General features: G+C 46.9%; 2 protein-coding genes across 14 annotated transcripts; one reads left to right on the plus strand and one right to left on the minus strand.

Moving 5' to 3' along the window:
- Positions 1-115: 115 nt before the first annotated feature.
- On the plus strand, positions 116-12,850 carry LOC120961080 (serine-rich adhesin for platelets). Its single transcript, XM_040384703.2, has 7 exons — positions 116-626; positions 3,932-4,450; positions 4,582-4,744; positions 4,847-9,599; positions 10,191-10,308; positions 10,707-10,852; positions 11,173-12,850. The coding sequence occupies exons 2-7, from the start codon at positions 4,224-4,226 to the stop codon at positions 11,424-11,426; spliced, it is 5,661 nt and encodes a 1,886-aa protein (XP_040240637.2). The 5' UTR covers positions 116-626; positions 3,932-4,223; the 3' UTR covers positions 11,427-12,850.
- A 991-nt stretch (positions 12,851-13,841) lies between these two features.
- On the minus strand, positions 13,842-26,449 carry LOC120961082 (glutamate dehydrogenase, mitochondrial). Of its 13 annotated transcripts, none has more exons than XM_040384709.2 (7): positions 26,321-26,449; positions 25,138-25,612; positions 19,588-20,180; positions 19,349-19,510; positions 19,066-19,270; positions 16,440-16,556; positions 13,842-15,270 (listed from the first exon to the last, which is right to left on the minus strand). In XM_040384709.2, the coding sequence occupies exons 2-7, from the start codon at positions 25,568-25,570 to the stop codon at positions 14,999-15,001; spliced, it is 1,782 nt and encodes a 593-aa protein (XP_040240643.1). In that variant the 5' UTR covers positions 25,571-25,612; positions 26,321-26,449; the 3' UTR covers positions 13,842-14,998. The 13 variants fall into 13 exon arrangements, with proteins under 13 accessions (XP_040240643.1, XP_040240640.1, XP_049462668.1 ...); XM_040384706.2 differs by having other exon boundaries at positions 25,138-25,615; positions 26,321-26,446; XM_049606711.1 differs by having other exon boundaries at positions 25,138-25,609; positions 26,321-26,442.
- Positions 26,450-26,951: the final 502 nt, after the last annotated feature.

A 26,951-nucleotide genomic window follows, 5' to 3' on the forward strand; every position in this document is an offset into this window, starting at 1 on the left:
TTTCCTTTTCTGCAAGCATCCCGAAGACATCGCAAACGAACAGCGCAACGATTGTCAAACATAAAACAGCATGGCTAGAAAACAAATGATCTCACCTGGGCACTATTGCTCAACTGTCAGACGTGCAGGGTATTACCTACCTCTCGCACATCTCGGTTGGTTTTCCATGTGATTTTCTGAGTAGGTGCATGTGTGTTGCTGCTGTTGCCGTACTAATTCCTCCAACGCGGCTAACTCTACAAAGCCGGCAGTGCGATAGTAACACGCACAGACCTGCCGGAAAATCACAAACCATCGTGAAAATTGCATGCAAATCGAATCGGTGCGCTAAAACCGTCAGTGAAGTGGTCCCAGAAACACGTGGACGGTATCGTCAAAGTTCCCGCACCGTGTGTGTAGGACCCCAGTTTGTGTAGATGTGTGCGAAGCAGACACCGTACAGCATCAAGTGTGGAAAAGAGCATGAATGGTGGTGAAAATTGTGCGCCCAATAGCGAACGATTTCCGGCGAAGAAGCAACGGTGTCCCAACGTCCCACCGTGGTTTGGCGAGACGGGATAAATGTGTTGGCATCCGGTGTTGAATGCGCTCCCCCACTGAAAACGCCGGGAGCCTTCGTGTGTATGGTACGTGTATGGTACGGTATGCGAAAGTGTGATGGCTGCGTGTGTGTGTGTGTGCGTACGTGGATGTATGGTAGTGTTGGTGTAGATGCGCATGTATGCAAGGGACTGTGTTGTGGCGCACCAACCCTCTCGCCTGGCAGGAAGGAATGCACCTTGCCCGGCGGAAATAATGCCGGCTTGCTCAGCTTGCGTACGCATACTGTTACTGAGCGAAGAGTGGTTAAATTCGGTAATGTTTCAAGGCCGGGACGAAGCCGATGGCGGAATCAAACGCCAAAGCATATGGTAGCCGCAGGCTGCCTGCCCGCGCGAGGTGTGTGTGATGTTGGCGTTTGATTTATGCTGAGGTGTGTTTGATAACGTGGAATCAAAACGTGTGCTCAAGTGAAAGGTTCGCTCTCATGCGGATGTCAAACGAGTTCAACTTTGCAGCAGAGCTAAATGGTGGTCGTAGTAGGAGGATGGGCGGGGACACCGATGAAGAGTGGATTTGGTCGCTGAGTAGAGTGGGGAGCTTGGGGCCCGCTTCAGTTTGGTGATGTATGTGTGTCTGCTACATTTTAGAAACACGGTTGCTATGTTACTCCCAGCTACCTTGATACTAACGAAGGAGGCTCGTAGAATATGAATAGGGAGGTGGCCATCACTCGACCGCGAGCATTACCACCGAGCATGTTCACATTTAATTTACGAACAACACCAATCGCAGGATTCATTTGCGTTGAGTAGGAAGAAATCTAATCGCGTTCACGGACACTTTACGTAATGTGGCCTCGTACGAACGCGAAGAGTATTTTGCAGGGGGATTTTTTTAGTACGGCAGACGCGCGAAGGAAGGTGTCTGAGGCAAGCTGCAACGGCCATCAACCTTCTTCTCTCTGGTGACTGTGTCTGTCGCTAGTGGTAGCTTTGCTGCGGTATTGGCCGACATTTTACGGTTGGTCACTTTGTGTGTTGCGTCTGTGCTACAGCGGCGGAATTGAACCGAACCCTCCCCACTATTGGCTTCCATTTTCGGAACGTAACACCACGCAAGGATGTGTTGGGAATGATATTCAAACAAAGCGTTGGCCTCGTTTTTCCCCGTTGGCGATGAAAATTGTTCCACCTTCGGTGCGAATGGAGCGAGTTAACGAAACCAAATAAGCAACGATGTATCGTCGTTTTATCCTTCTTATCCTGGTTTGCGCTCACGGGGGAAGTGCGAGATGATGCGCAAAATGGATGAGAAAAGAATGAACAATTTTCTCTCGATTGGCAGTGTGTGTGTGTCGGCTCTCTCTCGTTGTCACCCTGCACACGCATATCCCTTTCCCAAGTGGCGGGTTTGCTTCAGATCGAGTCCGCTGGTAACAACAGGTTCTGTGCTTTCTTTTCCCTTGAAAACAGGACAGCACCCTTTCACCTTACCTTCACCAAGGAATGGACCATTTAATTGGTCTTGTTTTACTATGCGCTCATGCGATCGTTTTTACACCGGTGGGGCGTCTTGGAACAAAGAGTTGGTTGAACGATGTGATTGAAGGATGGATGTGACGGATTTTTAGGGTGGTATTTTTTTGTTTTGTTTTATATATACAGTATGGCATCCTCGAACAACGCAAACGACGGCTACGGTCGTTGCGGATGATGCGAAAAGTATTGAAAGACCGCAAACCAATTCATACGCACAATTTGACACAATCAAAACACAAGGCAGGCGCGCGCACATGGCTGTTAGATTAGACGTCACAGCCACGTGTTTTTGTTGATCTGTCAAAACGGTACAGCCGCACATGGTGAGCGTTATCGGGCTCTTGGGGGTAATTTCCCGCGCATCATGCAGGAGGGTATGAAGTTTGTTATAAACATGGCACATACATGTCACAATTACAAATTAATCTGTGGGTCTATAATTGTGCCCACACTATATTTTAACATTGTTTGCGTCACCTTTCGTTTGCGTATGCGTAAAGTGCTGGTGTTAAGAGGTATCGGATATTTGTGTGGTGCGTTCGTTTGGATTGGTTTTCAATTTGATACTCTGCACTGTTAGGGGCCATACGTTACTCACATATTACTTATTGTACGTTGTCAGTTCTTTGATGTTCGAATTAGTTAATAATAGCCGTTTTGTTTTATAAATTCAATGTTGGGCTTCTCCAACACGGACGAAAATTTGAACGGACCACCGAAAGGTGTTTGAATCGTTCGTTGTCCATTTTCACAAAGAATGTCCAATCGCTGCTTGTTTACGGTCGCTATTAATAGAATCATCAACAAAATGAAAATAGCTTCTCGTCCCGCGTATGTACGGTTGTGTTCTATGGCACTAGTCTTTGCACAGCTTCCTGTACGTCATTGGAAAGGCCGCCGGTCGTCGCAGCCTGGCAGTCCTGGCGGGGTGGCGGATCAAATGCTGGGTTGGGCGAGAGCTGGCAGGAACCTAAAAGATTGAAAACGATGACATTTTGGCGCATATTTCTATCCTTCATTTACGTTGGCATGGTTGGCACGTGATTTTTTGATGACGAGTAAAATACGATTGCGTATCATGCGTATGTTTAGGATACCATCTGGCGATTGGCGTTCGTAAGCACCGTATCATTCGACAACTTTTCGCTTTCGTACATTATGTTGAAACAGACGCTGTTCTTTGTGGCATAAGAGCAGTGGTAAGACAATCAATGTGCATTATGCATACAGCACACAGCTAGCAAGCGAGATAGAACAGCCACCCAAAAACGGTACCATTTAGTAGCCGCTCACCTTTTCAGTTGCTCGACTCGTTTATTTTTGCATCACTCACTGTCGAAGAAAGAAGTGACACACAGCTTAAGGTGGGTGCTGCATGGTGTGCACTCGGTTCACTATCGATAGCTAGTAATTATGCAATTGAACAGTTTGTTTCGGGCGTTGTTCGATATTGCCACTCAGCACACGCCTGCACAATTCACGTGGGTAAAATTAGAAGATGTTGAATGCTTCCCAGCTTGTGTATGCAGTCAGCAGTGTAGGAGAGTGCAACTGTTTTGGTTCGTCAGTCCCCCACTGTCGGTTTCCGTTTTCTTCATCGTGGTTGAAAAAGAGAACTTCAACTTCATTACAACGCTATTGCATTCCTAGCAACTGTAGATGTTACCACCGGCAACCAAGTGTGCAAAGTAGCACAATGGGTGTGGAAGAAACAAATTTGAAATCAAGTTAGCGGTGTGTTTGAGTGTGGTTTTTACGGAAAGGCTGTGATTTGTTATTTGATTGGCGCACTTTTTGCGTGATTTAGGATTTCATTTAAACTAATACCGTATTTTTGTTTCTTTTTGCAGTTGTAGTCAACGTATATAACACAACCGGGTGTAGCTTAGCTTAGATCATTCGAGATCTCGGTTCTGAGAGCAATCTTTCAGAACCGAGACGTTCATTACACCGGTGTTTGATTGTTGGTATATCGTAAAAAAACGTAAGAGACAGAGTTTCGGGAGAACAGGGAGCCGACTTGCTGTCCGGTGCAGCAAGTGCACACGGGGAAGTGTGAGATATTACAATCTCACACCTACACAAACCACACACTCAAAACCAGCAAAGAGGAGGTGTTCAGCCCGAAATTGAGCGGAAATCATGATCAATCTCTCCACATCGACAGCGGCACATGCTTACGCTTGTCGTACCACCGGAAGCGGTATGGTGGTCGGTAGGGATGTGTCCAATAGTAGAAGCTCCCGCTCCCTTCGCCACACTGTTGGAACTACCGACGGCGTGGGCACTGACAGTGTGATAGGCACTGGCGGTGGTCTAGATATGCTCGGCCCAGGATATGCCAACATTAATGGCTTCCGAAATAATCGGTTAGTATTAGACACTTGAAAGACAGTGCCGCGTGTATGTTCGTAGCCATTCGACCTATCTCTATCTTATTTATTTGTGCACGCATTCATTCTATCGCCGTCGACGCGGTCGTGCCTACACGGGTGTACAGATTTCAGTACGAAATACCCACGGTCGGGCAGCACTATGGGAATGCATTTCACTTGGGCGAGGACGATGAAGAGGTGTCCGATTTGTTCATCGAGCATCACCATCTCACAGAAACGGACGTGCAGACCATCATGGAGGAACACATTGCAGAAGACGATGATGATGTAAGTTTGGCAAACAAATGGCTAAAACATGGCACCTAATTTCTATAGTACTGTAACCATTGTTATGTATATTTACGTATGCATTCTTGTGTATTTTGTTAGGATGAAGACGTGGAAATGTCTACCGCGGTGGAGGTGATATCGATTGATCCGAATTGTGATTATGATACGGATGAGGAAGACGATGAAAATGATGAAGAAGACCAGTATGAGAATAGAATACATGTGCAAAATGTTCAAGATAATGAAATCGAGGAGGAGGAGGAGGAGGAGGAGAATGAGGATGAGGAGGAGACACAAGAAGTTGGGACAAATGTCTTTACGCAGTCACGTAGCAGTGCTTTGTCAGATGCACAGATCGAAGCAGAGTGCGATGGGCACGTGAATGCATTGCATTGTCAAATAATGGAGGAAACGGTAGTTACTGGCGACCGTAGCAGAAGTAGAAGTTGTAGCAATACGGACGCCTCCTCCAGCTCCACTAGCAGCTCTAGTCGTGACAGTAGCACTAGCAGTACGTACAGCAATGCTAATATTGCAGATAGCAACAATCCAACTATTTGCTCCAATCAATCTACGGTAAAGCCAGATAAACCCGAAACAATATCCCAAAACCACCAAGACTCGTACCATTCCTATAAAGACATATACGAGGATGAGGACGACGATGACGACGACGAAGAGGATGATGAGGAGGATGATGATCCAGATTTAGACTTTAGTCCTACGAAAAATACGCTTTGGGAGCTTCCGGCGAAGCTGCTGCAGGATAAGTCGGGCTCAAAGAAATCGAAAACGAAACCGCCCGGGCGCCGGAAACGTTGCTCCTCTAGTCAACGGCAATCTTTCTCGATGCCGCAGTCGCCGGTTGGTGCCGGGACGCTTAATAATGGCGGTGCTGTAGCTGGACTGCTGCCAACCAGCTTGAGCTTTGACGATCTAGATTCGCTCGTTTGCGATCTGAGTCCAACTAAGATTTTACCAGTAGGCAGAGTTTCGAACAACGAACTAGAGGGTGGCGATGAGGAGGATTTGCTAGACGATCAATTAGTCGATCCGGAAAATTTCGATTTGACCGCTTATATTACAGGAGATGATTCGACCTCGTGCGATACCAACTCGGAACGTTTCACAGCGTGCGAAAGCAAAGCGACCACCAAGGGAGGTGTCGTAGGTACACAGCGTACTGTTGCTCAGCTAAAATCTCCTCCAAAACGTTCCCTACAAAAATCCCGTGGCAAAGAACTAAAGGTTCTGCGCCAGCTGATGCTTCCCGAAGAACGTCCGCCCGTCCAGGCGACAAATGCGAACGTAAAAAAGGACGAAGCAGTATCGAATGGGAAACGTGATAGCGCAACAAAAGCGGTGCGGAAGCTAACGATGGACGAAGAGGAAAGCAGTGAGGCGGAGGAAGAGGATATAGCACAAAGAAACAGCCAACGGCTCGATAAAAGAGAGGAGTTGAGTGGAATACGAAGAGGTCGCAAAAGGAAGGCAGCAGATGATACCGACAAGGATCCTACCTGGAATCCGAACGGTGGAAGTAGCAAATCGAAAACTGAAGTCAAACAATCGATTCATAAACAGGCAATAACAAACAACGTAGTGGTTGGCGAAGATGCGGTAGCGGCCTCCAACGTTCCAATCGGTTCTAGTAAAGTAGCAGGTACTAGTGCCAATCAGTGTACAAGCAGCAGTGAAGAGGGGGATACAAGCGTATCAAAACCTTCTTCGATGGTGACGAAGGGAGTTAAATTTGGACAGGTGATTAAGACTGAATCTTCTGCTGCCAGGTTGCTGCCGGTCAGTTTGTCCAAAAAATCTCTCACCAACACTCCCCAGAAGGATTCCGCCGTTAAAACAATGGCCCGTGATCAGCAAGCTCAAACTAATAATGTCCATCGCAAGAAGACAAACGTTAAACTTGATCACGACTATTGTTCACCAAAACGGCACGGCACATCTGGTAGCAATATTCCGGGCACTCTCGGTGCAATCGGTGGACAGCCGCGCAAAACGATTGAGATACCTTTTCTGATGCCGATGAAAGAGCAGCTGAAACAGGAGCGCAAATTGCAAAAGGAAAAGAAACGTGTCGAACAATCAGTGCCAGCAAAAAAGCATCCGTCACAGTTGGGTGCTGTGTCCACCTCATCTGATAATAATGGTAAAGATAAGCAAACTCAACCGCACCATCGAAGCTGCAACGGCAAAGACAGCGTTAGTCCGACGAATAGTGTGCAGAAGATAGCATTGCCTAACGCCATCCCTCCGGTATCCGATGGCGGCGAGCATTTGCTATCCGCAGTGAATGCTAAACGAACTGATGTAGATAAAACGTGTGTAAATAGGATTGTCACCGGTAGCAGTGATAGCAGTGGCGCTAATGAAACGAGCCACCCAGACGAGAGTGCTGGTGAGGTGAAGAAGTTTGCAATTCCAAATACTACCGGTGGGGGTGGTGGTGGTGTTGGTGGTGTTAAACGGCAGATTTCACTACTGAAGGTAAATCAACCAACAGCCGCCCTCGCGAAACCAGCCGATGATGGAGCCGCTAGTCATGTGAGCGCCAGTTCACAGGTGAAAATTGGTGATACGACGATAAGCGGTAGCATTTCAGCAGCACTGGATGGAGCAACAAACCGAGCCGTTGAAGGGGGAAGCGTTAAAAAAGAAACGCTTGCGATTCCCGAACCAACGACGCCTGAGGTGGAAGTGTCTAACAAAACAAGTGAAGTGGTAGTGCGTAAAAAGCTTAATCTCCAGGAGTACAAAAAGCGCCGCGAACATCCGGCTTCGATGGTATTGGAAGGTGCACCAAAGGTTAACGATAGCTTCCAGCGGCCACCAGTCAGGAGCGATAGGCATAATGATAGTGCGGTCAATTCAACAAGCGGGTATAGCAACGGTACGTTGCCGGTGTCAAATGCTGTTAGCGTGTTAGCGAAACCGGAACCTACGGTAGCCAAACCAGACCAGCCGCTACCGACGAAGCCCAGTAAGCCCGCAGTGGCTGCATCGGAACCGCTGGATCCCATTTCGGCCGCAAAAATGAAGGCTCTGCGCATGCAGCAGCTAAAGAAGGAAGCTGCAATCAAATCGAACGAAGCGAAATTGAGCCAAAAAACTATTCCGCTAATGCCGATCGTACCTCTGGCACAGATCACTTCCCTTGAGTTCGACGAGCATGGTAATCCGCTGCCGTTGAATGAAGCAAAGGCAGGAAAACCGGGTGCGGGCACTGCCGCGCACCATGATGCGCTCAAATTGCATCCAGATTACGAGGAAATCATTATCGTGTCGATCGGTTGCAATACAGCACTCACGATATCACCGGCTGAAAAGGGTGTGGATGCCTTGGTACATGCACCGCAATGTAATTTCGAGGATGGTGGTCAGCAGCAGCAGCAGCACCAGCAGGCACACAATAATCCGCATGCTTTGTGCAGCTCTAATAAAGAAGCCTCACGCTTGCTGAACATATCGGATACGATTAAGAGATGTTGTCCCTCGGTCGATACCATGCCGGGCAATTCGCTCATAGCGAGCATACAGGAGGTGGTGATAAAAAAATCAAACATTTGCTCATCTAACCATGCAAATGGTGCTGGTGGTGGTGTAAATGCGACAACATCGTCGCAAACTGTATTGGTCGGCGATGAAGCGTCCGTTGCAGAGAGAGCGGTAACGCTTAAAGCCGAAGCAATGTCGGTTGGTGCGGCCTGCAACGGCCCGGACGGAGGAAGAACACACGAGCAGCAACAGCAACAGTACCTGCTACACCAGAGCTCTCCCTACGTGGGTGTCTCGCCTCCTAGTTCCTTCTCCCCAGGCAAGCCGGAACGAGCACACATCTCGAACACTCGGAACGGTGAATATCTTGTGTACAGTCCGAGCAAACAAAGCCGCAGCTCAAAGACGAACGTAGATGAGACGAAAACGATGCGTTCTTCACCTGTTACCATGGCGGCGCAGGCGACAGCGACCGACAATGCAGCCGCCGTGGTGGTAGAGCACGGCGAAGACAAAGTAATCATGCATTTGCGAAAAGATCGCGTGCGCACGCAGCGCGTCGATGCAGCGACGCAAACCGAGCCATCCGGTCGGTTTCCTCCGTTGTGCAAACTTGCCCCACTGAAGGTGGTATCGGCTGGTGGTGGTGGTGACAACAAAAAGGTTTCTGTTGCTACACATCGCGAGCAAAAGCGCACCGAACGCCGTTCCTACCGTCGGCATCGCCGCAGAAATCGCAGCGAATCGCCCTCTGATGCAGATTCCGATGCAACCGATCGACCACCGTGCAGCCGATCGAAGTCGCACCAGGACCGGCATCGGGCGTGGGATCGCCATAGTCGCAGTCGCAGCCGTAGCCGCAGTCGACACCGTTCCTCGCGACGTCGATCTTCGTGCTCGTCTGGCTCACGTTCGCGCTCACGAAGCGGCTACTCGGCCCGCGTGCATCCCAACCATCACAGCCAGCACCAGCCGACGAGTATCGCCGGGAGTGGCGGCAGCGGGTGCAACAACGGCAGTCGCTATTCGCGCAGTCGTCGAAAATCGCGCACGTGCTCGAGGTCTTCCTCCTCGACGTCATCATCGCGGTACGGTAGCCGGGGTCGCCGCTCGCTGTCGTCCTCGTCATCGTGCAGTTCGATGTCTTCTTCCGACGCGTCGGACGGTGACTTTTCGCGCCGCGGCGGTGACGGTGGCCATGGTGGTGGTGCGTCGCGCTCTTCCCGCAGCCGGTCACGTTCGCCGCGATCACGTTCCCGCTCGGGCATGCGTTCGAGTACGCCGGATCGGCAACGATACCATCCGCGAGACCATGCCAATCAGCGTCGGGCGATCTCACCAGGTAAGTGTCAAATACTATGTCAAATGGTCTCAAATTAATCTGATTTTGTCTTTTAAAATCATATGATGGTTTTCCTATTACAGTGAACCCTCTCTTATTTGACACCTCTCCAATTTGAAAAACCTCTCTTATTTGAACATTTTGCACAGTCCCTTGATTTCCAGTACATTTTTGTTCCTCTAATTTGGAAAACCTCTGAAATCTGTGTCCCTCTTATTTGAGTATGGTGTTGCCATGGTTATTGAAAGATGTATGCTCAAATTAGCGATTCTGTTCGCAGTTTCCTATAGCAACAGTTAAGGCTGCATACTAAATGTTCTGTCTCTTTCTTGTCTTGTATGGACCTTTCATTCACTTTCAACCTCTGTAATTTGAAAACCCCTCTTATTCGACAGTCCCATCGCCTCTCAAATAAGAGAGGGTTCACTGTATTTGAATTTCAAGTGTCAAAGATTCAAAGATGCTTAAATTACTTTATCAAATTCTATTTTATTTACATTTTTAAGTAATTTTTCTTTTCATTAATGTTTCGTTTTTTTATCGGATTTTTAAATATCGTTGTAACACTTTTATCTAAATTATTTTTCACAGAGCGTAATATCGTGTACGTCGGTCGGTTGGAGAGCACCACACGTAAAGAAGATTTACAGCAGAAATTCCAACCGTACGGTAAAATCGTCAAAATTACTTTGCACATGAAGGCCAACGGGTAAGTGTGTGTGTGTGAAAGAGGTTCTATTTTCTACCCGCGTCTGGAGCAAGGTGTAATAAATGACAAGGTTAAGTTGTTTAGAGCAAAATGACATTTCTCGACTTGACATTTCTCTTCCGGGGGCTCCGGTATAAAAATCGTGGAGGGCTGGTGCGGGGTAATGAAATTTGTATGCAGAGAGTGACAGATGTCCCCCACAATGTCGCCCAGCAAAAGCGATAAAAATCAACCTTCTAAATACATTATCCTTGGTCTGGAGTTGGTTTGGTGTTGCCCGCTGCGGCATTCAGTTGTGCGCCTCTAGGATACTTATTCTATTTAAATCTCGCCTAAAAAAGCTCACCTTGTTTTGTTGTTACGTCTCTCCTTTCTTTTTCTCACACACACACACACAGGTCTCGGTATGGGTTTGTGACGTTTGAGAAGCCGCAGCATGCGTACGATGCAATTGATGCTCGCGGAACTGATCCCAACCTGCGCAATTATGACGTCAGCTTCGGCGGACGCCGTGCGTTCTGTCGCACACAGTATGCTGATTTGGGTAAGTGTTGATGCATACATGTTTTGGCCAAGTGGTTTACCTTCGTTCTTCTCATACGCATTTGAATTGGGTTTATAGTAAATGCATTAAAGATAATTACACTACCAAAAACCTCTAAACTCACTCATCCACCTGCTTCCAAATTGTCAATACATTTTCTTCGCAAGGCTTATTCCGCTGGACACCGTTCAAGAAACCGTTGCTACCAATTCACGTGCATCAGACGATAATGATGCGAAGAATCGAAGAAATTATGAAATGAATGGATTTTTTTTACTTTTTTTTTAACTCATACCCATGCTGCTACAAAACTGGAATAGACGGAGAACTGTCCAACGACCACGATCATCAGATGCCGTACGTGACGCTCGATGGAGCACTGTTGCTGCCGGCCAGAGGTCCACTACCGTACAGTGTCCCTGCCATGTGCCACAAAGAACCGACGTACGGCGGTGGCGGTGGTGGTGGTGGTGGCGGTGGTGTCGGCGCCATCGGAAGCGGTGGCGGTGCTGGTGAAAGCTTCGACGACTTGCTGAAGAAGTTTAAGAAAGAGATATGTGCGCGGAAAACTTGACCTCACTGCCGCTGGCTAAGCAGGAGGGCGTCAGGTGATGGCAGTTGGGTAGATTTACGAATCGATGGGAAAGCCATCATCGAGCACCAGACAGCCATTGGGAGGGAACGAACGATCGTGTATCAGCAACAGCGGCGGCAACAAAAACGGCAGCAATGGTTTCAGAACGATGGAACCGAAGTGTTGTTAGGAAGTTGTTTCCTTCATTCTACCTCATGTTTCACAATAATAAGATTTTCAGTGCATGTGGCCACGGTTATCTGTTGATTCGGGATCCGCATCCGCTTTTTACCAAAACCATTTGGTAAAGCAGTAATGGCAACATATAGGATAGGACTTGCAAAAGGAAACTGTGTGTGTGTGTGTTTCTCACTCACCAAGCAGCAGTAGCAGCAGCATACCAATCTGAAAGGGCAAACACCACTTAGGCTGACAAAAGAAAATTAAAAGTAATAATATCTGTGATTGCTTCAGTGAACATCCGGTCGTTCTGTGAGAATGTAAAGTCGGCGGGCTGCTCTGAAATGAAAAAGATTCTAGGTTTACGCGCAAGAAAAGAGCAGGTTACCGCAATCCTCTCTACCCCTCCACACACACACGCTATGCAGCAGTTCTTTCATAACTTATCTCTCTTTTACGTGATCAACCATGCTTGTTTGAGCGCCTTTTGATAGCTTATCAAGCAGAACTGACTGGTTATTTTATGTGCGATAAACATGTAACTATCTTTGTTTTTGTTGGTATCACCACTGCCACCAAACCATGCACCCCCGCTCTTCTCACAAGCCCCACTCACTGGCCGGGAACGCTCTGAGCAGTTAGTTAAGACACGCAAGCCACGCTTCTCTCTCTATCTTTCTTTTAATCACGCAAATCATTTTGTTGGTTTTGCTACAAATTCGAGTTCGCTAATAGAGAGCGACGGTTAGCAATGGTTAGGGAACAAATCCCGCAGAAACAGTCAGTCAGTCGGCATTAGTTTTGTAGCAGAAAGTGGTAGTCATAGTCAGCCATCAGCATTCGCTTGGTGCACCTGTAGGACGTGAAGCGCACGCATAAAGACAACATGTGTGGTTAGGCATTTTTTTTTAAATTTCTTCGTTTTAAACCAACGCGTTTGAACGAATTGCAATATTGTGGAAGCAAACAGAAGGATAGTAAGGTAAAATTGTGTAATATTTTTATGCTCCTCGGTGCGATTACGCGACACACAGGATACACACTATTTGTTTTGTTTTTTTCTTTCTTTCTTTGTAAGCTACGTTTATTACACAGTAGAATACAAATATCTTAATCTTTCGTAAACCCTAGATCGTGTTTTGCATATTTGTTTCAATTGTTCCGTTTTGTATATTGTGTAGATTGTGTAGGATTATGTAGGATTATGTTGGAAACCCGGAAGAATAAACGTACGATAACATAAACATTGAGCAACATTATTGCACCATTTACTGGAAAGAAAGTGGGTAAAAGTAAGGCTCAGCCCTCTACGTTACGCTAGTGTTACGCGTAACGCCTGTTAATCACAAACCCAAGCAACATTTTTGAACGTTTGTTTTAACCGCCGTGGATGAGCAAATTAATAGATAATCATGTCTTATTATTGTTTACTTTTATATGATAATTAGAAAAGCTTTGTTGATAATTAGAAAAGTTGCCACAACTTCAAGAATTATAATTTAAACAATCTTATAAATAAAAGATGTAAATAATAAAAAAAATGATTATTTATTTATTTACCCAGTTATTGATAAAGTAGTATAATGAAATACTTACAAGTATTTATTAACTTCATTAACCTCATTTTAAAAAGAGCCCTTGCATCTAAAGTAATTTTTATTCAAAATGGCCAGAAACATAGATTGAAAAGGTAATAGTTATATTTCATATATATAATTTAATTAAAAATATTTTAATATTTTATGTTTTCTAATCATAGAAAATGTTACTCCAATTGAAAGCTTTTGGGGTGTTCATGAGCTTTCTTCTTTCAGACTTTTTTTCATTAATCATAATGCAACAATGAAAAATATTAAACCTGTTAGTTAATTGTTATTTAAAAATTAAATCTCCTTGAAATCGGTTCATCTTACAGCAATTAACTTTTTTTTCATCTCAATTTAAAATATTTTTTATTCAAATTATGTACACTGGTCGGTCGCCTGGATGACAAAACTGTAGTAAAAATGCTGATTGGGAATATTTTAAGGGATGTAACGCTTCTCCAATGTAACGTAGAGGGCTGAGCCTTACTTTTACCAGAAAGTGGCACCAAATCGAAGAATGAAATTCGATTAGTTTACAGTAAAGACCCCATCCCACGATTGAAAGACTTTAGTGTGCGTCTGTGGCACCGTTCGGACAATATCAACTTTCTCACCAATGTAAAGGAGTAAGGCAGTATGCGGGGCGATATGCTTTTGTTTTTTTGTTAGATTACTTTCGCTTTATTTAGAGTGGGTCACTTTTGCATCGCGTCAGCTGTTTTTTTTTTGTTTTACTTCATCTTACTCCAGTTTCTTTATCGTTTAGGTAAGATCGGTTGCGGCTGTTAGGCTTAGTTTTTGAGTGCGCATGCCATTGGTAGTTTTTTTTAAATACGCGCTTTTTCCAAATGGTTCCGTCGTCCGGTGAGGCATTACGTTTAGAACTGTGCAGAAGGGCGCAAAGTTGCAAAATAGTACCTAACACAAGAGAACACCGAGTGTTCTTTAGCAAATTGTGGCAGTCAGTTGTGTTTGTATGGGGTGGGGGGGACCCTTCCCGGATTTTAAATCTCGATTACACGACTAAATATACTGCTGGTGTGCTGTTGAGACGGATTTCCGATTGTGATCTGCTGTGGGAATGTTGAATTGCGTCGTTTTTCGGTTCTTCTTGGTGCGTTTGTGTTTGTTTCAAAGGTATAGAGTGCTAATGAAACTTAATGCGTAATCATTCCGTCGCTTGTAGAAGTTAAACTGTACCGCACGATGGATGAATGTAAGTACATGAATACAAATAAAACATATCGAACAACAAGTGCAGTGCCAACCGAGGAACGAATCCTGCCCACAACAGCCACCAGTACCATCATACACAATCATCAAGCAAGTACCACCGATCGTACGCAGAGAGACCGCTTTTGGCCGAATAAAAAGATTGTTAAAAATGGAATGTGTGTGTGTGTGTTGAGATGCGGTGCGCGGTGTAGAAAGTATTGCAACACACCACAGTTGTTCCTACTACTCGTACTCGTGGAATGTTATGTCGCGTGGAATGTGGGAATCATCACTTGCAGCCATTCCGCATCGGCACGGCGATGAGGTAGGTGTAGGTAAACGAAACCTTAGACATCTAACAATGGGAAAAAGCACGATCGCCGGTGGCTGTTTTCACTCCTATCTCTCTCTCTCTCTCTCTCTGGCTGTTCTGTTGCATCGTATTTCCCCCCTCACCGGCAAAATTAACTTAGAACCAGTTGTGCTGGCTGGCGCGCGCTCGTTTTGTTCGTCTCCGTGTGTCTTGAATCGAAATGCGTGTCTTCGCTGGCATGTAAGGTAAGCGGGGTTTTTTCTTCTCCCTGTCCGGGCTTAGAAAGCGAGACCGGCGTCACGGTACGTCTGGAAGATCTTTTCGATCGAGTTGACGTAAGCGGCCGAGCGAAGGTCCAGTCCGAGATTGTACTTCATGGCCGTCTTCATGATGGCGCGTGCCGAACGCTCCATCGTGTAGTCCAGTCCGGAGTGCACGATGTCCTTCTCCGAGGCACCGGAGATGCGCTTCTGGAATGCTTCCGAGGGCGTGACCGGAATCTTGCCACCGACATTACCGAAGCGACGCTCCAGCGAGGCCTGTACGGATTCTGTGACGAAACAGGAAATGGGTACGATTAAACCGGTGCTCAAAGGATACACACTGCCAGCAATACAAATTATCGATCGTCGCCGTATAAAGACGGTTTCGATCGGTGAGAAGTTGTATACTAGAGGTGGTATGGGGTGCAATTGCGATAAACATGGATGGATCAGAGTGTTCAGTCCCTTATTAGTCGAGTGGAAGAGAGGTGAATGAGAAAAGAACCCAGTTGATGAACGCGAGAAGGACGACAAAGGACAGATGACTTCTAGCCGACCTGCACAAGTCTTTTATGCAATTGTAGCATTGAAAACTTAGTTCTCGTTTAGCTGAAGTCGATAATTAGTACATTTGGTTGACTATAATACAACAAACAATACGATGTATACCCCGATTTTTTTTTTTAATGAAAGAAGTCTTACTCCAATGATGAAAACGAAAAACATGCGTGCGATTAAACACTAACAGAGATGGGAACAATTTTGACAGTTATATGTAGGTTATGAATATGAATTCGATCATAAAATTTTGAATTTAATGAATTGACGCGTTCTGTTTCCTAGAAAGGAGTGGATCACTATCTATTACGACTATAGCCACGAACTAACAACAAGGCAGGTTGTGCTTGATAAACTCTAACTAATATTTCAATATTATTGCACCTATATATCTAACCGTAGCAAAGAATGAAACAATTAATAGAACCTAATAAAAATATTGAGTTGAGTATAAAGTAAAAAAAAACACACACACACACGCACACGAACCTAGAAGAGCGATCAAGAACAGAAACTTAAAGCATCAACCTAACACACAGAGGAGAAAGGATCACCCATGAAGGTTTGGAAATATACTTCACAATAGAAAGCAGACAAGATTAACTATAGGGTTGCGGTAAGTTACAGAAAGAGAATTGGAAGATCGCGATCGTGCACATGCCCTCCCCGCAAAAGTGACACAAAGATCTCTCTTTAGTCCAGTAACAATCTGCTGTGCTTGATCGTTCGAATGCAACCGGTGGCTAAGAAGTATGTGTGATGCATTAAACTAACTTATTAGCACAACAACGAAACAAGAAGGAAGTAAAGAGAGCGAGAAAGAGAGAGAGAGAGGGTGCGATGAGCGGGAGGAGCCACCAGAAAACTAAATAAACACGCTAAGTGAAACGAAACTTGCGGTGACGGGAAACGACCACAGTGGGGTTGCAAAACATTTGTTGTAAAAGCTGGGAAACTTTGGATACTTTACTGTCTTCCGCGCTCATATGCTTTTCGAGCGATTCCTGGACGGATGCTGGATGGATGGATGGATGGGTTGGTGTAGAGTAGAAGTAGTAGTCGTTTTTTATTGTTGGACGCAAACCACACGCGCGCGCGCACACACACGCACCCCCCGAATACGAAACGAAATTCGTAAGATAACGGGAAAAGAGAGAGAGAGAGAAAGAGAGAGAAAGAGAAGAGAATAGAAGATAAACCGTGTCATAAATGTGTTTTATGTGTTATCCAAATGCACTGTTCCCGAAATGAACGAGAAACTGTAGATTATCCTGGGTGAGAAATTTCTTCAAGATCGGCCAAAGATCGCGATTGGCAGAGAAGCGAATAAATAAAAGCACGTAACGCTATCGGCAATATATAAATATGAGATATAGTAAAATTAGTGTGTATTTCTACCCCGCAGTCGTACTCCGCAGGGGCAAGCAGGAGTATAACATTACATCGTAAAAGTACACCATCGAACCGAAATGCCTTGTCTTAGGGAACGGGTTATAGAAAACCTAGCACTAATGGAGAGAGATAGGGAGATAGTTGTATAGAGAGCACACTCTGTTCAAAGGATCAATATTTAAAAAAGAAACACGCATAAACGAAACTGCCGGCACTGATTGTGTGACTCCACACTTGGTTGCTTTTAGAAGGCAAGACCGGCGTCACGGTACGTCTGGAAGATCTTTTCGATCGAGTTGATGTATGCGGCCGAGCGGAGGTCCAGTCCGAGGTTGTAGCGCATGGCGGTGATCATGATGGCGCGTGCCGAACGCTCCATTGTGTAGTCCAGCCCGGAGTGCACGATGTCCTTCTCCGAGGCACCGGAGATGCGCTTCTTGAAGGCTTCGGACGCTTCGATCGGGATCTTGCCTCCGACCGTGCCAAACCGTGCCTCAAGTGATCGCTGAACCGATTCTGTGCGCGATCAACCCACGTGCGCGGCACACGGAGAGACAGAATGGAAGCCGAACGAACCGAAATCAAGAGAAGAGAATAGAAAATCCAAATCAGTTGGCCGTTTGTTGGTGTTGCTGTTATTAGCCGTGGTTAAAACATCATCCACATACACACAAAACAGCACAACAAGCGCAACGGGCCCAACATGAGCAAGAGGGGCCCGCAACGAAAGTATAGATATGTAAAAAAACGGTTAATTTCAAACTTCACTACGAAGGGCAAAGCATGCGTCACGCTGTTAGTTATATGGGTCAAGTATCTGTTAGTTTCATTCAAACGGGCAAGCCAGTAGTGCCGTAGCAACAGTAGTAGGAAGAGGGGGCTATCTTTTCATTAAAAAAAAACCAATTCACAACACGCGGGAAGCGGATTCGAGGGGAACCGGAACGACAAAGAATGCTCAGTGTGGGGAGTTGTTGGCAGCAACAAGGACATAACCGAGTAGTAGAGAACAGTCAGCTTGTTGTTGTTAGGACACGTGTTGTGTGTGTGTACGGCAATACCAATTTTGTGAACCTAGTAGGTGTTTGGTGGAAAATGGATACATTAAGGTTTAGGGGATAAACCAATTGCGTAGGTTGACATCATGGCACAAAAAGAACCCACAAAAACAAAAACAAAACCATGCCGAATTTTGCACGTTGTTCCAATGGGTGGGTGGGTGGGTGGTTGGGTAACACAATGGAGGTAAAATTCCAAATTGACAACAAAACACATCGGTATCGGGGTACACAAGCACACAAAGAGAGACCACCGTTGTATAAGGGATACTTTACTCTCTTCGTCGCTAAATACGAATCGCTCCAACGATTGCTGAATGGAAGCTGCACCGAAGAAGAAGAATAGGGCCGTACAAGTAAAGTGTATAGAAAGTAGAAGAAAGAAAGGAAATAATGTGAAAATAAAAGAAAACAATTCAACAAACAAAACGGATTGATAAAGATAAGCGCGAAGGTGCTGGCGCAAACTGGGGCATGCGGAGCGCAAACGAACTTCTCTATAAAGCGCATTTTGTGGAATGTTGCATACATTTTGCCGTCACAACATGCAGACGTTGTGACGGAAACGGTGTGATGATGGCCAAGTACTGGAAGTACTGTTCCCTTCATCCCTTCACCGCTCTCGTGCTGCCGTTGCCGTTGCATTAATCGGTTGCACATGCAGCTACGTTTAGATTGGTTTGTTTGGGTGATGGTTCAATGAGCTTGATGCTGGTACGGTGGAGAAGCTGCTGCTGCTGCACTTCCAAAGCCAATACCTGTTAAGTGCCTCTACAATTTCAGTGGAATGGTGTGGAGGTGGTGGTGGTTTGATTGCCGATTGATTTTCCACTACCTAAATAAAGCAACCTAAAGCAAGACACCTCGGACGAGATCGTCCGCGTGCGGTGTCGGTGTTATTATTGCGCGTCTAGTTCACTCACTAGATGTAAACACCACTGTAGGCAGGCGGAGCGGGGACGCGATTGTCCGCCGGTGGTTGTGAAATAATAGCATATAACAGCGAGCAAGCATTTGCGGGCTAGTGCAATTTTCGGGAAGCCAGCTGTATGCATGCAATGCTGAAAAACTCACCGAGCAGATGGTAGTTCGACTCTCGCTCGTACTTGAACGTCAGACGACCGTACGAGACGTGGTTCAGGTTCTTGAGCCATTCGAAGAACGATACCGTCACACCACCAGCGTTGATGTACAGATCCGGAATGACGAGAATGTTGCGGTCGATCAGGATCTTGTCCGCGGCCGGGGTAGTGGGACCGTTGGCAGCTTCGGCAATGATCTGTGATGGTTGGGTACACGTAATTAGTAAGGGACATTTTTGACACCGTTATCGGCGGGTTTATATTGTGTTTGTTACCTTGGCATTAATTTTGCCAGCGTTCTCGGCGGTGATAACCTTCTCGACGGCAGCCGGGATGAAGATGTCGCACTGCTCGTACATCAGGTTTTCGCCCTCATACGGCTGCGCGCCTGGGAAGCCAACGATCGTGCCCTTCTCGTTCTTGTAATCTTCCAGAGCCTACAACAAATTCGGAGGATTCGGAGCCATTTTGGTGCCATTTTGCAGGACGGGTTTGTCGGGCAGGCATTACTCACCTTCGGGTCGATACCCTGCGGGTTGAAGATCGAACCGTCGTGCTCAATCACACCGATGCAGGTGGCACCGGCACGGGTCAGGTAGCGGCACGAGTGCAGACCGACATTACCGAAGCCCTGCACGATGAAGGTCTTGCCGCCCCAGCCGGGCGTCGTGCCGATCTGCGCCATATAGTTCGCCTCCTTGATGAAGTTGTCCAGCCCGTGGAACACACCACGTCCGGTGGCGGACACACGGCCGTGAATGCCGCCCTGGTTGATCGGCTTGCCGGTGACGCACGCGTGCGCATTAATATCCAGATGGCCGATCGTCTTGGCGTACGTGTCCGCAATCCAGGACATCTCGCGCTCGCCCGTTCCCATGTCCGGGGCCGGCACATCGATGCCCGGGCCGATGAAGCCCTTCTTGGACAGCTCCAGCGCGAAACGGCGGGTAATCTTCTCCAGCTCATGCTCGGAGTACTTGCGGGGATCGATCTTGACACCGGCCTTGGCGCCACCGAACGGTACATCCACACAGGCGCACTTGAACGTCATCAGCGCGGACAGGGCTTTCACTTCATCGCGCGACACGTCCAGCGAGAAACGAATACCTGGCAAATGGGGAAGCAGAAAGATAGGACGATTATCAGCGATGGTGGGTTACACAGCAAAGCACGAAGCTTCAAAAAAGATGTCACATTCAGGGTCACATTGAACTGGCCCCGCTCAAACCGTAGCAGATAAGATATTCAAAAATATTAACCAACCGGACGGGTTTTGTTGTTGTTGTAGTTGCCATTTTTGCAGTCGCGTTTTGGTCTTGGGAAGAACTCGATGCGCTTATCAACAAGGTATGGGAAGCGAAGGCCTACTAGACAACGGTCTTCCTCAAGGCTTTTGTGTTTTGCATGGCATACTAATTCGTTCATTGACGCAGGAACAGAGGCTTGTTTTCTATGGATGCAAAATAAAACTACAAATCTAGAAAGGCTAAAGGACACACAAACATACAAACACACATACGTCAGTGTGTATGCTCGTATCAAAAGCAAACGCATTAACCTCTTCTTTGGGGCGCAGGCGAAAGCCAACAGGGCAGCAACATGGCAACAACGATCGAACCATCCATCGAACTGGTATTCCCGCTGCTCGGTGGAACGATCGTTAAGCTTCACCGCATCATCGCTCAACCGGTTTAGAATGTTTGAACGGGAAAGCTACCCGCCATGCGCATAACAAGATTAGTCACCGGCTGGGTCAAAAATTCTGCCTGCTGCTGACACGTAGGCGTCGGGTGAAACAGACGATCTTCTACGTTACGTTCGCTGAAGGGTTTGTTTTGATCGCAGTGTGCTACGCATGTGATGTGCTCCAACCGGAAAACATAACACGCATACACACATGCACCTTGCTTCGTCTGTTTCTTGCGAGCAATGAAACTTTAGCATGGTGTGTCGAGTTAGAAGACCGCGTGCAGGCTAAATTTAGAATATCTTTCATCCCGACACTCCACTGCACGACAAAAACAAAAAACGCCCCTCGCAGACAAACAATTCCGCTCTGGGAAGCGATTAAGCCGAAAAACAAACTCAGGAAGAAGGCCTTTAAATCGTTATGCCATTATGTAACATCATAGCAACCGCGGTCGTGAAGGTACGAAATGATCCCAATGTCGTTCAGGAAATGGCGATCGCTCCCGACGACGGTATGTGTGTAAATACACAACAATTCAAACTATTTACGAATCCAATCGATCGGTCGACTCTAATCGAAGCGAAATATCGCACCACGCGCAACAATGTAGCCACCACCCCACAAGGTGAGTCTAATGTGATAGGTAAATTGGTAAGCGTACACAGGTGATGTGGCATCGAATCATCATCACTTAGACGACACACCACCAATCGAAATTGTTGCCAGGGCAAGAGAGAGAACCATGCTAACGATATCATATGTATAACCTTCACAGATGATGGTGCGTGTACGACATCCACAGGGAGGTGTTCGTTTATTTATTAGCGAAATTTGCATAACCCATTGATTCCGAGCAGGTAAGATGCGACAGCAGGAAACATGTGCGGCCCACGGTGGCAGTCAGTTCTAATGTGTATGCTAATTTAATCGTAAAACGCGAAAGTAGCCCCAGGTAAACAACAACATATATTGCACCCGTGAAAACGAGAAAATATCGGCCGAGTTAAATATTGCTGTGTATAGAGAGCGCTTCACTTCGCTCTATTTACGAAGCAAAGTCAGAATTGGTTTGAAATGCTGGGATTTAGTTTGTTTTGTTCCTGTTTGGCTATTTATAATTGCTTCTCATTTCATACACGCGCGACAGGTGCGTAAAATGTCACCCATTGCGCGCCGCCAGCCGGTGTGAGCTGTGAGCGTAAATGCCAAAAATCATGAGCGCAGGGGGGACACTGGGTTAATGTGGCAAATATAGCGCAGAAAAAAGGAAATCGCGATTGTTCACAACATTCCATCCCGTAGCCAGATTCATGATGTGAAAATTGACACAAAAACAAACCTTGGATCAAGCCGCGTGCGTGTTGATCAAAGTTGGCATGCGCTAATCGGACTAGCTAACAACGATTAGAGATCGTTTTTCACCTGTGCTAAATGGCCACGCGACTTTACATTAACGCTGCGCGTGATTCCTCCACCGATCTTCGGTAGGTTAGTAACAGCAAATTTATTAGATAGCGGCATCGTGGCCAATAGAACAAACGAGATCTCTACCACGGAGCAGCAGCAGCGCGCGCGTACGCTTGTTGTTTTACGTAACATCCTCACGCTGGCGCGATCCCGGCGGCACTAGACCTCGTGACTTAGTGACACAATCATCGTAGAAGAAGCAAATAAACAGCCAAGAACCTATACAGTGCGCTGTGTTTGCCAGTGCGAACAAATCGCAAGCATTAGCAGAATGCACCACACACACCCATCGAACCCCCATTACATATGGGTGGTGGTTGAATGGAGAGTGCTGTGCGCCACCACAACGGCGATTACCATAAACCCACCAGCGGCAGGAATTGTGCAGCAATATTTTTAGCCTGTGGATCGATTTTTCCGTTCGCGGTGACGCAAAGCGGTCATTGCGGAGACACACCCCCAAGGGGTGGGATGGCATCGTACGTTTTTATGTGTGCGATACACAAGCGGGACAGAATTAGGTTCAACACACAAAAATCGAACAACCCCTGCGTTAACGTGGATTTATGAGATAAGTGCCACTTAACCCGAAAACACAACGCAAAAGAGCAACGTGCATCGTACCACCTTAACCGTACTCAAGACTCATGGGCAACAAGCACATGTTTACTTTCCCTGCCAGCTTCGTGACCGCCTTATGCGGGATCGCCTTCGCTGCTGCTGCTTTTTGCAACAGTGTTTCCTGGCCTGGCTACCGTTATCAGCTGAGCCTGGCAGCACTATAAAAATTAGTTACGACATTAGAATCGGATCGCGCACTGCTTTGCACCAAACCGGACAGACGTACCCACCTAGTGAGGTGGTAGTACTCGCGCTGTTTCCTTTTGTCGCTTCCGCGCTTCTTCTCCAAACGCTCGCTCCTTATCAACTTACGCGACATACACCGATGACCTTGAGGAGAGGAGAATGCTGCTCTCCCCCTGCTGTCCCCGATGGGCACACCGTAAAAGGGCGCTATACTGCTTGCGCCTGGCAATGCGTACGTATGCGATTAGCGGCCCCATAGATGATAATCGTATCGCACCGACACCCTTCAGCAACTAGAACAACACCCCCTTTCTCGGCTGGAAGTGAGAGATGATGGGAATGTCCCCATGCATCCCAACCCCTTGCCCGGGGTGGTGTCTGCTATGACAACAGCGAGCCGTTACCGTACATCATACCGGAGCGTTCTCGTTTTCATCCCCTCCAGCTGAAGTGAAAGTGTGTGTAATGGAATGTGCTTCTCAAGTGGCTGGGATGGCTCGAGTGCGCTCGGCCATCAACTCGTTACACTGCACAACCCCCCACTGAACGGCCCTATGCATTGCACATGCACCATGATTGCAGTTGAAGAACACAGGGCTGAACAGGATCCGAACAGCGAACACGTGCTTGCTTGACAACATCTTGTACATGTGTTTTTATTGTATGTCTTGCGCGCTTTATGCTTTATCGTCTGTGTGCGGCATGCTGTACTGCTGCGGTACTGCTTTGTTAGCCGTTCCTTCTCCCCTTCTGGATTTTCATGCCATTCTGCATTTTAAACATACCAGAGCACAGCGTACAAATCTGTTATTTGTGCAAGCAATGTTGTGCATCGTTCCGTTCATTCATTCTGCACATTGCACAGAATTGCATTGTAATGGTGATTTTAGAACGAAACTTTGTTTTAACCCAGTCAAATGTACTATGGCGACCCCCATGTGCTTAGCTCCACGCCAATTAGAACCGATATTCTTGTGCTTGATTGATCGTCACGGGATTGTCATGGGTAAAAAGGCAATTGTGTATAACTGATCTCGGCCAGCACCATCAATGCATCTACTCGTTTGTGAGCTCGGGTAACGGCGGGTGTCTCTTACTGGGGGCCACATTTCTAATCTAATCTTTATTGCTTATGGGAGGTGTTGGCTGTTTCAATTGGTTTCAATAATAGAAAACGTTCAATAGACACTTTCAACTCATTCGAAGAAGAAGAAGAAGAAGAAGAAGAAGAGAAAGAAGTCTGTAATTGTCTCTCTTTTAGTGTATAATTACATTAACGTGTATTTACTTTTGAAATGAAAATGTTACAACAATGGACAAAAGCAACAGTTTCCAATGTCTTCAATCGTGCCAATCGGGCCTTCTCGACTTTCAAGCAAATGGCCAGTGATAATGGACGCTGCAGCATTAAGATACGGTCCGCAACATGGGTTGGGTGCTACAGCGCACACTTATCTCTATCTTACACATCGTGCTTGACAACTGTACAGATGAGCAAGGCCCTGAACCGATGATTTTCTTATTGAATTCATCATTTGATCTACGCGAGCTTGATATCATCACGTGGTGACGATTGGAAGATTGGAAAACAATTCCCATGATTTTTTTCTGCACTTGCACCGGAACACATGTAGCGAGAACCGCCTTTTTCCACATAGTTTCTCATACTACTGGCACCATGTGACGGAATTATCTCGTTCGCTTCGAGGTTCCATGCCATTGCCAAACGATAAATGCGTTCTGAACGCGTTTCCTCTTTTCACCATAGTAGGCGTGAACGCATGAATCATCACATGGCCACCATTGCACCACTCTATGAGCGATACACGATACACCAGCAGAAAGTGTAATTGAAAAGCAGCAGCCATTCACACCCGGCACGGAAGAAACGAAAGTGCACGGGGTAGCATTACAACGCGTTCAAGAGTTCTTGCTTCCTGTTAGTTCACATCGCATCGTAACCAATGTAACCCAACGCACTTAGAGCCACGACGTGGTGTGGTTCGTGTCGGTCGGTTCGGTCGGGCGCGGTTACATAATCGGATCGCTGTCAGAGTGTGGTTTTCGATTTTCGTTTTCGGGCACCCCAAAACTACTTACCGCCCTTGGTCGGGGTACGGTGGGTGCAGTGCTGGGCACGGTAGCCGGTAATCATCTCGTAGTCGCCGGAATCGCGTCGCAGCGGAAAGGCAATCTCGATGATGTGATCGCACGGCTGCATCAGCATCAGAATGCCCTTCACCTTCTTCTTCTTCTCGTCCATCGAGGCGCGGCCCTTCATGTCCTCCACCAGCTTGTCCTCGCAGATCTGGCAGGCGCGGTGGAAGAAGTACTCGACCATGTCGAAGAAGCGCGGGTTGGCCGCGGTCGACACATCCTTCAGCCGCTCCGGGATCTGGTGCTCGGCGTAGGTGCGCTTCGGCTGCTGCTGGTTCATCGCCATCGGCTGCTGGACGGCCGCAACGGCCTTGACCAGCGTGGCCACCTCCTGCTTGATGGTGGCATTCTTCGCGATCGTCTTCAGGTGATACATGGTGAGGGTTTTTTTTACTGCTGGGTGGTTCACTTACTGCTGCTGCTGTTGCACCGCCGTGTCCCGCAAAATGTGCAGCGAGTTAAAAATAAAAATAAAAGAAAAAGGAAGAAAAAAGCAGGCAGGAAACAAAATTAGATGCAAAATTTTTCACGCTCACGGTGTGTTCCACTTCTCAAAATTATGTCCTAAAAGCACCAACACACACACACACACACAGACACAAACTTAGGAGAACACCCGAATCACGCCACCATTAATCATCTCGCACAGGTGGGTTAATGAGTGATTTTTTGTGGTTACTTTTTTTTAATTACACATTAATAATACTGCTTTGCTGAAATAAGGTGCGCTAGGGAAAAATATATTTTACGCACCGAAAAATGGATAGAAAATTCCGAACGAAAAACCACACACAAAGCGCTCGCGCACGCACACAGAGCTACCCGAAAGACTGCGGAAGAACGAAGAACCGCACAGGCCGCGTTCCTTCCTTCACGGTTGGCGATGGAATACGACGTCGCTGACGGCGGAGAAAAGCACACGGCTCGAAATCCGGGCACTGCTGCTGCTGCTGCGGTGTGGCGTTTCGCTTTGACAAGCGCATTCGCAGCCCAGAGTGCGCACACACTCTCCCTGCGCTCGTCGCGTTTTTTTCTTTTTCATATCGCCTCGCACACATTCACACACACTACCACGCACACACGCACGCACGCACACGTGGACCCGAGAGACAGCATGCATACTCACCCAGCAACGGTTTCGTGGACAGTGGTGACTGGCGATTGATGGGCTGAAAATCTCGCACTACCCGCGACGCACCGACGGGACGGATTGACCGTGCGAGAGCGTTTTCTTCGAAATTTATGTCCCCCGATGATGGTGCCGACCCGTGAGCTTTGATATGATTCTGCTTTGCACCTCACCACACCTAACGCATATCCTTTCCCATACACACCGCCCACACGTGCGCCATAGAGCATATAGAGCGACGTCTCGCTGTGTGTGTGTTGTGTGAAAGGGGGGATTTCTATTTTTCGATACTGCCGGTTTTCGGTAGTGACGTCACGCACCGGGGAGAAAAATGGCCATTTGAAGGCGTTGGATCAACGAACCCGGCGTGGAGGAAGAAGCAAAACAAACACCGTAAACAACACATACACACACTCTCTCTCGCACACATGCATCTTTGAATGTTGACATTTGACAGCCACATGTACAACGTGTACGAAGAGGCATTGGTCTCGTTCGATTTTTTGGGTTGGCAGAATGCTTTTTAAATTTTAAAGAGAATTTTTATAGCTTTATTCGATAGAACAAAACTCAAATCTTTTAATTTTGGGCATGGTGAGCTACATTTACATTTTCTGCGCTGCTCGGA

This window comes from Anopheles coluzzii, chromosome 2 (genome assembly GCF_943734685.1).
Source record: "Anopheles coluzzii chromosome 2, AcolN3, whole genome shotgun sequence".
In the NCBI taxonomy this organism is placed as follows: Eukaryota; Metazoa; Arthropoda; class Insecta; order Diptera; family Culicidae; genus Anopheles; species Anopheles coluzzii.